This window comes from Loxodonta africana, chromosome 26 (genome assembly GCF_030014295.1).
Source record: "Loxodonta africana isolate mLoxAfr1 chromosome 26, mLoxAfr1.hap2, whole genome shotgun sequence".
Lineage (NCBI taxonomy): Eukaryota > Metazoa > Chordata > Mammalia > Proboscidea > Elephantidae > Loxodonta > Loxodonta africana.
Genome location: NC_087367.1, coordinates 7,161,044 through 7,175,024, shown reverse-complemented (window position 1 = coordinate 7,175,024; position 13,981 = coordinate 7,161,044). Strand labels below are relative to the sequence as shown.

At 45.6% G+C, this 13,981-nt stretch overlaps 1 protein-coding gene across 1 annotated transcript in view; it reads left to right on the top strand.

The window, feature by feature from the left end:
* EML6 (EMAP like 6) overlaps positions 1–13,981 on the top strand; it is a 253,307-nt gene that overhangs the window by 114,512 nt on the left and 124,814 nt on the right. The window contains exons 5-6 of the mRNA XM_064277085.1: positions 4,327–4,512; positions 6,133–6,268. Coding sequence (XP_064133155.1) covers positions 4,327–4,512; positions 6,133–6,268 — 322 coding nt within the window. The remainder of the gene's footprint in view (positions 1–4,326; positions 4,513–6,132; positions 6,269–13,981) is intronic.

Genomic DNA, 13,981 nt, shown 5'->3' with positions numbered 1-13,981 from the left:
CTTTTCCCATTCCTAAGATCACGAAAACAGTGGCTTACAGTGTAGAGCTCTTTCCACTTAGAAATCCTCCCTTTAATGATTTGTCTCTGCCTAACTTTTTCCCCCAAAATAACACATTTATTGGGTTCTAATAGATAAGCTGCTTAATTGAGACGACTCTCCAAATTTCCCTTATTTTTTTCATCTTTGGTTAACTCACATTTTTAATCAGTTCTAAAAGCAGAAACACATAAAATCACGGAACTTCATTTGAAAACACTAAGAGCTATTTATCCTGTTAAATTTGTTAATTAGGCATTTTTTTTTCCTAAGCAAAAATAAGCATTTTTGCCTCAAATGGAAGAATCTCCAAATGTATGTCCAGCCATCCTTTATTAATTTTGTTTGGAAAAGAATCCACAGCAAATTCCAGCAGGCTTCAACAGATTACTTTCACTATCTATATTTTCTATACGCAATTCCTGTACTACTTCACCTTTTTTTCGAAACCGACCCTAGTATCAAATGAATGATTCCAGTCACAAGTTGAATGCAAAATCTTTGACCTAATCCAAGAAAATATCGTTGTGTAAAATGTTTATCCCTTCCCTTGTTGCCGTTGAGTGGATTCCGACTCATGTCAACCCTATAGGACAGAGTACAACTGCCGCTTGGGGTTCTCAAGGAGCAGCTGATGGATTCGAACTGCCAACCTTTTGGTTAGCAGCCAAGCTCTTAACCACTGCGCCACCAGGGCTCCAAAGCGTTTGTATTTAGATTGAAATCCTTTCTGGTTTCGCAAAAATCCCTGGTGTTTGGCGAACAGATGAATTACAATGATCTGAAATGAAAGCTGGAAAAACTGTAGCAGGTTTGCGGTGCATGAGCTGCCAGCTTGCGGATACTGCTGAGCCTCCTCTAGTCTCTAGCCATACGCAGAAAGGACCTTGGGGATTATCCCGGGCCAAAGGAACTCCAAGGTACCTGCCAGTTCTGAGAAAATGTGCATTTCAATCTGTGACTGGAGACTGGAGAAGATAAACAGTGTTACTTCTGATGTGGATTTAATGATGCTTTGCCCCCCTGAGGAGCCCTGGTGGCGCAATGGCTAAGAGCTCCACTGCTAACAAACAGGAAACCCTACGGGGCAGTTCTACTCTGTCCCGTAGGGTCGCTACGAGTCGGAATTGACTCGGTGGCAACAGGTTTGGTTTCTTGGTTTTGCTACCCTAAACCGCCACTGTTTTCCTAACAGGAAGCTATTTTCAAAAAGAGATACTGTTTCAGGGATTCGCCATTTTCTGCAGAATATCTTTTAGCTATCCTGGCAGCCCGTCCACGAGGACATTTTGAGAGAACTGTTTGCTTATTTGGCATGCTTCATGTGGGCATTAAGCATACGACTGCGTGGTTTTGTCAGAAAACGTTTGTGTTATTCAGGTCTGAGGATCATCATCTCTATTTTTTGTGGTGGTTCATCATCTAGAAATATTTAAATAACTCAGGTGGGAGGGGCACATACCAAGTTAAAGGACGAACTACCAAAGCCGTTGCCCTCCAGTCGATTCTAACTCATGTTGACCCCACGTGACAGAGTACACTGCCCCAAAGGGTTTCCTAGGCTGTAATCTTTACAGAAACCCTGGTGGCATAGTGGTTAAGCACTACTGCTGCTAACCAAAACAGCAGCAGTTCAAATCCACCAGGTGCTCCTTGGAAACACTACAGGGCAGTTCTGCTCTATCCTGTAGGACCACTATGAGTTGGAATGGATGCGATGGCAACGGGGTTAACCTTTACAGAAACTGATCGCCAGGTCTTTTCTCCCATGGAGCTGCTGGGGGATTTGAATTGCCAACCTTTTGGTTAGCAGCCAAGCACTTAGCCATTGTACCACCAGGGCTCCTTAAAGAACGAATTACTCTCTTTTTAATCTTCATGCATAGGGAGACACAGTGAGAAAGGAAAACGCCTGCCTTAAATATCACCATGAACAGAAAGTTCTTTTGGCATGTCTGCGCAACCATGCCAAAGAACTTGCTGTTATATCTTATAGTTTCTTCAGGTTCGGAGTTAAATTTTATTTGTTTTTATTGTACGTTAGATGAAGGTTTATAGAACAAGCTAGGTTCTCATGAAACAACTAGTACACATATTGTTTTGTGACATTGATTACCAACCCCAGACATGTCAACACTCTCCCCTTCTTGACCTTGGGTTCCCTATCACTGGCTTTCCTGTCCACTCTTGCCTTCTAGTCCTTGCCCCTGGGCTGGTGTGCCCCTTTAGTCTCATTTTGTTTTATGAGTCTGTCTAACCTTTGGCTGAAGGGTGAACCTCAGGAATGACTTCATTACTGAGCTAGAAGGGTGTCCGGGGGCCATACTCTTATTTCTCCAGTCTCTGTCAGGCCAGTAAGTCTTGTCTTTTTGTGAGTTAGAATTTTGCTCTACGTAGTGCTCCAGCTCTATCTGGGACCCTCTATCGTGACCCCCATCAGAGCAGTCAGTGGTGGTAGCTGGGCACCACCCAGTTGTGCTGGACTCAGTCTGATGGAGGCTGTGGTAGGTGTGAACCATTAGTCCTTTGGACTAATCTTTCCCTTGTATCTTTGGTTTTCTTGATTCTCCCTTGCTTCAGGTGGGGTGAGACCAGCAGAGTCAAACTTTAAATATTAAATGTTTTCCAGAGCTTATACCTATGTTTCCCTGGATCTTTTTTATTCTTTTGATGTATCCTTTAATGCCTTTTATAAAAATAATAATACCCCCCCCCTAAAAATCACCAAAGTTGACACTTGCCTCCTTTATGAGAGGAGGGCCAGTTACATCTCAGCCTCTCATCCTCGCTAAGGACAGGCCCCTGCCACCTCCACAGCTGCCTTCCTCCTGGCCATTCTTGGAGCTGCAACACCCCTCGCCCCAGAGCTGTGAGCCCCTCCTGAGAGGGGCCCCGCTTTTCCTCCCTCACAGGCACAAAATACTAGGTTGCGGTTGATTTCTCCCACACAGCCCTGTGACCTGGCCAGTCCTATGCTCTTGAGCTCAGACGCAGCTTCTTCTCACCCCTCGTCCAAATCCTGTACGTGTTCATCCCAACCCATTCAACATGGTTGTCTTTGAATTCCCTTGCCCCTTGTGAATAGTCTGAATGAGCTGGCATAAAATCGGTCTTTTATGTTCTTAAAATTGTTCTCATACAATGTTGTTTTGTATGTATCTTCCCCATCAGATTTGAAGTTCTCAGGGCAAAAACCAAGATTTCAGTATTTTCTCGTGTATACCTCCCGTGGAATCTTACCTTGGGCAAGACCCTTACACTCCCTTTCCTTCACTTCTGAATGGGGGTAATGATAATAATACCTGCCTTCACCTGTTCTCAAGGATAGAATGAGGATCAAATAACTTAAAGTATGTGAAGAGCCCTTCTATACAGTGACAGGCCACATAAATGACAGCAAGTCCAAGTATATCGAAAGAAAATATTAGTTCTATACAACATGGAGTCTCCTTGCTGTCTCCTGTGAAGTAGTGCACGGCTTTATGCTGTCGTCTTCCACATAATAAACTCTGCATCAAAAATGGAAAAAACCTAAGAAATTATTTGGTTATAAGGAACAATGACTCATATTTAGAAACATATTTCTGAGTAACATTTCTACAGTGAAGATTTAAAGCTCTTAGTTAGAAATAAATTATTTCCAAATAATTCCAAACATATATAATCGTAAGTTGTACGTGATTCCCATTTTCCCTTATAGTTTTCTGCATTTCTGAACTTCTCTGCCATAAACTTATACTAGTTTTATTCTTTGACAAAAATTAATCAAACAAAAAATAAGATGATTCATCCGCTTTATTCCAATTCTGAGAACACTGACATAGTCACTTAAAACACCATTAAACCATTAGCTAAGTTTTAAAAATTTGAAACTTTGAACATTTAAAAAATACTGTTATAGGTTTTTTTCATGCTGCTAGTAGTTGACTAAAATAGTCAGCTGTCATAATGAAGTAAGTTAAATTGTTTGTGCCTAGTTTTGGGGTAGTTCATATATAAACAACAACAAAAAAACCTACCTGGTGCTGTCAAGTCTATTCGGACTCGTAATGACCCTAAGGAGTGGAACTGCCAACATGGGGTTTCCAAAGAGCAGCTGGTGGATTTGAGCTGCTGACCTTTTGGTTAGCAGCTAAGCTCTTAACCACTGCACCACCGGGGCTCCAGTTCATTTACAGAAATCTACAATATGTGCAATGAACTACAACATAAGCAAATTATACCAATAATGCAATGCATCACAATACTCTATTTTGGGGTATATTTATTTTATCATTTATTTTGTAGTTTTGGACACTATGTGGAAATGCCCTGACTGCAAAAAGAGGAATATTTGGCAAAACGGGGGATCTCCAGACCATCCTTTGCCTTGCATGTGCCAAAGAAGACATCACCTACTCTGGTGCTTTAAATGGCGATATCTATGTCTGGAAAGGGCTCAATTTAGTCCGCACCATCCAAGGCGCACACAGCGTGAGTACTGTGATAGGGAGATTTGGGGTTAAGCTGAGGGAGATGTAAGCTAAGATCACAAATTCCTGTATTCTTTTACCCACTGCTTTAGGATCAAAGGACTCCACTGAACACAACATAAACACGAAGGTTTCCCAAATTATTATTGTTCGCCTAAAAGAAAAACATATTTCAAAAGCATAGTAACTAAATTAGTCTTTACTACAATTATTGATTAGCTCATTAAGGTTGTTACTCATCAACAGTAGCTTGATAGAAGACTAGAACTATTGTTTTGTCTCATAGATCAGTGATTCTCAAGCTTAAAGTGTGTCTCCTGGGGAATCTCGTTAAAATGCAGATTCTAAATAGGTCTTAGCCGGCCTGACATCATGGCTTGGTAGGTCACGATGTGGCTGCTGCTGGTCTGTGGACCACACTTTGGGTACCAAGAGTGTAGACAACTGTTATTTGTACATTAGTGGGCGAGGTAGATTTTCCTCACTCTGAATGTTCTGGCACAGGGTGCCACCACCCCATCAAAGTGTCACAAGCTCTTAAAATACGAACAGAAATTATGGACTTTCTGCTCTGTAAGAACAAGGGCAAACTTTTTGCCACTCTGCACTTTTAACATATATGAAAATAGTTACATTGTTATATCTGTAGATGGTAGAATGGAAATGTCCAAAGAGGGATGGGGAGATGAGGAGATGTTTTATGCCTAGTGTGGTAAATGGGAATTTGAAAAATGTTGAAAACGTAACAGACTTTTATTGCCTCCAAGTTGATTTCCTGTTACTCTTAATTTGAAGAAAGGTTTAAAGGTTTAGGTGACAGTAAAAGAGCTATGAAATTTCCGATTTTCTTTGTCATCTGTGTTGAGGACTAGTTTTCTTGGCTTCAGTAATCATGAGTTGGCTCTTAAAGCAAGAGGTCAGTACTTGTCCTCATTCAGGAGAAAGCAGCTTGCTTAGTAGCCTAATTTCTCTTTATGCTGGATCTTACGTCAACATTCTACCCTTATGGCACTTTGAGCAGACCAAATAAAATATTTTCCTGTGGAAGAGCATCTTGAAGGTATGAAACCGCTTCAGATCTGAAGAGGCACCTTTAAATGATGTAGAACAAGCCAGCACAAATGCAGTGTACAGTTCGGTTCAGGTGATGCCCTCTTGAGCCCGTTCAGGCACCTTTGTACCTGTGGAAGTGTTTGTGCCCCCAGCCCACTTGTCTTTACTAGATTATTTTGGGCGGCCATGTATATGAACCATCCGCATTGTTGCCTTAATTCTCCTTACAAGGGTCAGTTGTCACATACAGCAATTTATGTTTTCCCGTTTGCTTTAACCAACGTATTCCTGAATGATTTTTCTTTTGTACAACCTGCCATCAATTTAGTCATTGTAAAGGAGCACTTGAACTAGTTTGCCTTGGCGGTTATTATGAGTATCTCTTAATTTAGCTGAGATGAAGGGTATTGTGAGTAGGTAGTTGGCTTATTGTCAGGATTTCAATAGAAAACAAAGGTTTTTTTTTTGTTTTGTTTTGCTTTGTTTTGTTTTTTAATCATCAAGATTCAATTATAATGACTACTTACCATGACTACAGCATCGGGTATTACCTATTTGTAACCAACAGGCTGGAATCTTTAGCCTGTATGCCTGTGAAGAAGGTTTTGCCACTGGTGGACGAGATGGGTGTATACGATTATGGGACACTGATTTCAAACCAATAACCAAAATTGATCTCAGGGAGACAGAACAAGGATATAAAGGTAATGTGCATATATTAATACTTACCCATAACTCTGATTTGTTAAATATAATGTAAAGTTCTGTATTTGTATTTGTTTCTTTGTTTGTATTCCACTTTATTCCATAAGGAAATTAAGAGAGTTTGCATAAATATGTTGAACAAAAGGTAAAAAGGATATTAAAAATAAATGGATAGGAAAATGTTAGTTAAAACTAAGAAACTGCTACCTGCTAGTATTTGGAATCCAAGTCTATTTATAAAGATCACTTACTTAGCATGCTACTTGTAAAGCCTTCTATTGCTCTGCCTGTAGACTTCTAGAAGGTCTACAAAATGCATCTGGCAATTTCCAAGTTGTTTTATGCAAATTGCTGTGACATCTGCATAAACCTGCATATTCTAATAATTATCTCTTCACTGAACCAAACCAAACCCAACTCAACTCATTGCCGTCGAGTGGATCCCGACTCATAGTGACCCTATAGAACACAGTAGAACTGCCCCATAGGGTTTCCAAGGAGTGCCTGGTGGATTCAAACTGCCGACCTTTTGGTTAGAAACAAGCAAGAACCCCTAAGAGCAATGTAAAGCAGCTGTAAGAGTTTGGCCTTGAATCATGGAACTTCTTGGTACCCATCAAGGTAAATCAGGAGCAAAACATGTTTAGATAACTGATGAGTTAACTTGCCAGATGGCATTACCAACCATAAACTGGCTAATGTTGGGATACATCAGCCAGAAATGATGGCTCCCTTTTGGCAGTCACTTCATCCAGCTCGTCCAAAAATTGTATGACATGATTACAGTATAAATTTAAAAGTGTGGGGAGCAGAGCCAAAGCCACATTGACCGGGCTCTTCTTTTCTGTCTGGTACTGAGCCTCTGAAGCCAGCTCTCCAAGGAGGGCTAAGGTGCTGGACCTGAGTGAGCATCCATGTAATGGGCAGGGTGTGTATGGATTGCACACAGCTAAGCCCATGACAAACTCCTGTCCCCAGAGTCAAAGAAGGACGGTCAGGGACCCCCTCCATCTATATCAGTTTCAACAGATTCCCATCCTCCCTCCCCCCTTGCCAAGATCAGAGCAGATAGGGGTGGTGTACAGCAGACAGGCTGAACCTGAAGCAGGTCTGTCAGGACATGGGCCTGTGGCTCCTGGGCTTGAGGTTTACCAGGGGAGGAATGGGCATGCATGTGAGCTGGATGACTAGGGCGACAGTAGCCTGTAATTCAGGGGAGTAACAGACTGTGCTTTGAAAGGGTGCTATGGATCCTGCTCCATCGCCAGCCCCAGGGAGCCATGAGAAGGGGCAGGGCTCAGGAAGGAATTCCAGCTCAAGTTCCACTTCTACTCTCTGGACACCTTCTTAACTTCTGCAATCACTGCTCACCACCAAGACTCTGTTACTTAATATTTTACTTTAAATTGATATTAACACAGTCAATTGATCTCTCTCTCTCTCTTTTTTTTTTTTTTACTTCATCTCATCCTAAGTAATATTTGTGTGATCGTGGGTTTAATATGCTGTTTAATTTCTTCAATGCTCATTAAAATGAATTTTGAGCTATTGAACTGAAAATGTTTGTCCATAAAGCACCCACCTAAAACCGCCCCCTCCCCACCCGTGGGTGTGTGACAGCTGCGCTTTCGGCAGCACTGTCTCAGAAGTCCATTATGCACCATCAGACTTCTCAGGAGATACTGACATCCATTCCAGCCCTCAATGGAAAAACAGGGTGAATGTCTGGAGTCAAAAGAACAAAAGGCTTCTGGTTGGACTGTTGATAACAACCTCAAATTCCACCACACCTCACCCCCAACCCAGGGAGTTCAGGAGCCTGTGCTGGCAGGATTGTGCTGGAGAAGATGCTCTTTGCCCTCTTCAGGCCTTGGCGCCATCGTCACGCTGAGCTAGGGAAGGAGGCTGCTGAGTTCATGAGCCCGTTTGCACAACCCGGGAGGATGAAGCATTCTCAGAAATAGGCTCCCTCTGCGGGGTTTGCTGAGGCCACCCGTGACGGGGTGGGACCTCCTGGGCAAGTGTAGGCATGCCCTGAACCAGAGTGGGGTAGGGCGACCCAGCACAAGTGTAGGCATGCCCTGAACCAGAGTGGGGTAGGGCGACCCAGCACAAGTGTAGGCATGCCCTGAACCAGAGTGGGGTAGGACGACCTAGCACAAGTGTAGGCATGCCCTGAACCAGAGTGGGGTAGGGCGACCTAGCACAAGTGTAGGCATGCCCTGAACCAGAGTGGGGTAGGGCGACCTAGCACAAGTGTAGGCATGCCCTGAACCAGAGTGGGGTAGGGCGACCTAGCACAAGTGTAGGCATGCCCTGAACCAGAGTGGGGTAGGGCGACCTAGCACAAGTGTAGGCATGCCCTGAACCAGAGTGGGGTAGGGCGACCTAGCACAAGTGTAGGCATGCCCTGAACCAGAGTGGGGTAGGGCGACCTAGCACAAGTGTAGGCATGCCCTGAACCAGAGTGGGGTAGGGCGACCCAGCACAAGTGTAGGCATGCCCTGAACCAGAGTGGGGTAGGATGACCTAGCACAAGTGTAGGCATGCCCTGAACCAGAGTGGGGTAGGACGACCTAGCACAAGTGTAGGTATTAAAATAAACAGGATTTGAGGCTGGGAAGAAATGTCATTAAAATGCAGATAGTTTTCTGGTCCAGCTTCCGCTTCAACCAGCTAATACCATTCTCTCGATCCTTTGAGGATTTGCAGAGTGTGGGGTAAGGAGGCGTGGAGGAAAAGGGGAGAAATGGGCAGGGTGGACAGATGTTTGTGTCCCACCCCATCCCACCCCCAATGAAGTCTGACCTTTCTGCTTCCTCTTCAGTCTCTTTGCTTCAAAAATGGAAGCACAGTGCATTTGAAAGGCACAGATCCAGACAAAGCAATGTTAGAACTTCCTTGCTCTCAATTTGGACATGAAGTCACATGCATGGATGTTTTTTTCTAATAAGAATTTCTTGATATAAATAAGCTTTCTTCCCTATTTTCGGTGTTAGTGTAACAATAACTCTTGAATTTATTTCCATGGTAATATAGTCATTTTTCACATATTCAAACAGTTTTCTAAACAAATGTAGCAAGAAAATTAATCATAGCCAGGTCCCAATTATTTCCTGTGTTCCTTAAAAATATTAGTCAACATTAAGAAACTGCTACTTGCTAACATTTGGGGATCCAAGTCTATTTATAAAGATCACACTTACTTAGCATGCTACCTGTAAAGCTTTCTCTTGCCCCACGTGTAGACTTCTAGAAGGTCTACAAAATGAATCTGGCAATTTCCAAGTTGTTTTATGCAAATTGCTGTGAGATCTGCATAAATTTGCATGTTCTAATAACTATTAACCGTTAAACATCACGAGAGATAGAGTAGTTTTTAGATGAACACATGAAGCTCGGAAAAAAAATATAATAGCTTTGTTATACAGAAATGCTATTACTCAGTTCTCTCATGTCTTTGTAATTGAGCTTGAGCTAATTAAGACATGTGACTTCTAGGTAAAACAATTAACCGTACTTTAGATTGAGGGAAATCCAGCTTGGGGATGGGTCACGCTCACATCAGCAAGAATCAGTAGAGCCAGGACAATTTGGCTCTCTGGCCACCACGAAGATGGATTCCTGCCGTGAACACTCTCCAAGACTTAATCAAAGAAAATGGTCTTCACACAGCAAAAGGGCTCAGCCCTCAGTCAAGGGAATTGTGGTGTTTGATTTATACCAGTGACTTGGACATCTTTTATGAGTTGCCAGATTTTCACTGACTGCTGAGTGAGCTGTGGCAATAGCTTTAACTATACGTGATGATACAAACCAACAACCTAGTTTGTTCAGGGCCACAATCCCTTATCTGCAATTCTGAAAGCTAAATGGTTTGGAAAGCCAAAAGATTTTCTGTAGCTAATTTGGCAGTAATTTCAAGCTGGGAGAGACATTGAACGTCAACAGATGGAACTCTCTCACCTTAAGGAAGAAGCTTGATAACAGGGCATTTTGAGTCTGATGGTTTTTAAAACAAGTGTACAATCTGGGTAAAATACTAAAGCTTTAAATGACTTATCGTGGTGGCAAGAAAGGCCAAAAATAGTTCCTAAACCAAGGCAAACAAAATGAGTTCTGGTAATAAAATACTTTGATCCAATGGTTACAAATGCTTACGTCTAAAGGAATACAGTAATTATCCACACGGGATCAGATCTGTTACTCATTTATCCATTTAATAAATATTTACTAAGCATCTACTAAGTGCCAGATACGTGCCTAGAGGCTGAAAAGGCAGCATTAAAAAACATTCTCCAGACAGTGTTACTTTTCATTGCTTGTTTGGGGGTGTGTTTGTGTACTTGTGTGTTTGAACCACTAATGCTGCTTGCTGGGTTCTTATTGTGTCCCATGGACTGTAGACTCAGGATCCAGGGATACTCTGCCTCAGGTCAGGCAGCACTCCTGTAGACTCGGGATCCAGGGATACTCTGCATTAGGTCAGGCAGCACTCCTGTAGACTCAGGATCCAGGGATACTCTGCATTGGGCCAAGCAGCACTCCTGTAGACTCGGGATCCAGGGATACTCTGCCTCAGGTCAGGCAGCACTCCTGTAGACTCGGGATCCAGGGATACTCTGCATTAGGTCAGGCAGCACTCCTGTAGACTCGGGATCCGGGGATACTCTGCCTCAGGTCAGGCAGCACTCCTGTAGACTCGGGATCCAGGGATACTCTGCCTCAGGTCAGGCAGCACTCCTGTAGACTGGAGATCCAGGGATACTCTGCCTCAGGTCAGGCAGCACTCCTGTAGACTCGGGATCCAGGGATACTCTGCCTCAGGTCAGGCAGCACTTCCGTAGACTCGGGATCCAGGGATACTCTGCCTCAGGTCAGGCAGCACTCCTATAGACTCGGGATCCAGGGATACTCTGCCTTAGGTCAGGCAGCACTCCTGTAGACTCGGGATCCAGGGATACTCTGCCTTAGGTCAGGCAGCACTCCTATAGACTCGGGATCCAGGGATACTCTACATTAAGTCAAGCAGCACTCCTGTAGACTCGGGATCCGGGGATACTCTGCCTTAGGTCAAGCAGCGCTCCCTTGGCTTTGAGCTGGGCTCTTTGTGGCACGAGATGCGCCCTTGCTGACTTTCATCCTCCCAACTGCCCCTCCCTATTCCCAGCCACCCTCCTGATCTTCGTAGATCTCTACAGGAGACGCCCAGCTATGTCCTTGCCCTCAGCCCAGCAGCCAGAGGGAGTGTTTGAAATTTCCATGAGCCAGATCACATTATGCCCTTCCTCAAGACTGTGCAGTGACCCCTCATTTCCCTCAGAAAAAGAGTTACAGTCCTTTTGGCCTCCCAGCCCATTACCCACCCAACTCTGCCCCCTGCTCCCTTGGCCAGGCTTGCTCCCACCTGCCCGTCCCTGCACTCAAGGGCTGCTCCCTCTGCCTGCGTCAGTGTCCCAAGGAATCTGCATGGCCACTTCCCATCTCTCCTTCAAGCCATCGCCTGAAAACCTTGTTTAAAACTGCCGCCGTCCACTCTGCCCCCCCACCTGCACTCCTGGTCCCGTTCCCCCAGACCTGCTTCTCACCTTGTCACACAATGTAACTCACGTGTTTACTTTGTTTATGGTCATTGTGTCTTTGTTCAGTGATGCCTCCTAAGCTCTTCGAACAGTGCCTGGCACGTGCAGACGCCCTGGTAATAGCTGTCCGATGAAGGAATGAATGAATAAATAGCATATTGTGTGACTGGAGCACAGAGCCTTGTGGACAGAGCAAGTGTCAAGGCTATAGGTGACAAGCTGCTTGTTCAAGCTTGATCCCGAGAGCCGGGGATAAGAGGTCAAAGGTCAGGCTTAGGGAGGTGAGTGGCACACTCAGATCTCCCTGCTCCAGAGTGGAGAGCAGACCAGAGTGGGGCAGGATAGAGGGGGGAGCCCGTTAGTCTTCCCGCTCTTCATTTTCCTTATTACCGTTTTCTTCCTCAGAGTACACTGAGGGTCGTACAGTCCGGCGGTTCTCAACCAGGGGTGACTTTGTCCCTCAGGGGCACGGGACATTACTGGGGAACGTTTTGTTTGTCACAGCTGGGTGGGAGGGGGTGCTACTGGCCTTTGTGGATAGAGGCCAGGGATGCTGCTAAATAAGCACCCTAGAATGCACAGGGCACCGCCCCACAACTAAGAATTATCTGATCCCAAAGGTTGGTAGTGCCAAGCTTGAGCAAAGCTGGTGTAGACCGACCCTCAGAGCTGAGAGCACCTTGTTCACAGGTGGAAACGAGCACATCCTGGTGTCCTCCTGGTCCTTGGGGTTGCTTCATTGCACACCCCTCTCCCCCATCATCTTCCTCATCTCTCCCCCATCTGCCCACCATTGTCCTCTGGGCTGTGCCCTCCTGCCTCACGGGCACACTGATGGTCCAGGCTGCCACACCCGGCGGTCGTTGTGCTGAGGCAGTGGAGGGGCTGCAGGCGGAGGGAAGCAGGACGCGAGCAGTGCGGAGACACTGGCGCTGGGTGTTCAGACTCTCCTGGGATGCGTCAGACCAGCAGAGGGCTGGCTGTCTGCTTCTGTCTTGTCTTGTCTTGTCGTACTTCTCCCGTAAACACTTCTGAGTGGCCTTGTTTAAACAGCAGCCGGGGTTTCCTTCCCTGAGGTGGGAGTCTGTGGGTCTGGTGGCGTTTGTATCTTCTGAGCTGTGTGGGTCTTCCAGAGTTCCTGTGGCTGTGGGATTTTGGCTCCTACTCCAGAATTTTGAGGTAACGAGGGATTTTGAAAGAGTAGTTTTCCACGGGAGTGCTGCGGGGCGTTGTCAGGCAGAGAGATCCTGTGAACCGCATCAGCAGGCCACGGGCAGTGGGTGCTGCAGAGAAGCCGCAGGTCAGCTTAGGACCAGCCCCTGCAGGCCTGAGAGCAGGCACCGAGACTCGCCTAAGGCAGAGAGCAGCACTGAGGACCACTCGGTGGCAGCCTTTGTGCCAAGCACTCCAGGGGGAGGACCCCACTTAATCCTCAAACATCTTCCTGGTCTGTGGCCTGTGCGGTGGCACTGGATTCAGTGCTCAGAAAGGCCTGTGCTTGATTTAACGCTCTGCTGTCGCCGCCTTGAAATTCTTTATAGCTTCTGAACAAGGGCCCCCTCATTTTCCTTTTGTACTCGGTCCCACAAACCATGAGGCTGGCCCTGTCCCCCGGTCATATGTGCCTATGAATCCCTGGGGAGACACATGGCTTCTCTCCCTCTTGTTTCCTTCAGGTTCCTGGAGCTCTGCCTTCAGCATCGATCTTAGGGCTCCGCTGGCCACGCCAGGAGCCCCTGGGCCACTCTAGTCTCCAGAGGTGACCTCAACCACCCCCTCTGAGTTCAGAGGTCCCCATTGTCTTTTCCCCACCCCTCTAACTCTCCCTCTTTTCCTCTGAATGTCATCTCTCCCTCTCATTACCTGTGACCCCTTTTTTGCCCACCTGCCCCCACAACCAGGCTCTCCTTAGTATTTTCTCTTTAACAAGTGTATTCGTGTCCCAGGGCTGCTGAAATAAAGTACCACAAGGTGGGTGCCTTAAAACAACAGAAATGTGCAGTCTCGCAGTTCAGTGGGCCAGAAGTCCAAATTCAGGGTATTGGTAGGGCCATGCTCTCTCCAAAGGCTTAGAGGTGGATCCTTCCATATGTCTTCCAGCTCCGGTGGCCTCAGATGTTCCTCGGCTTA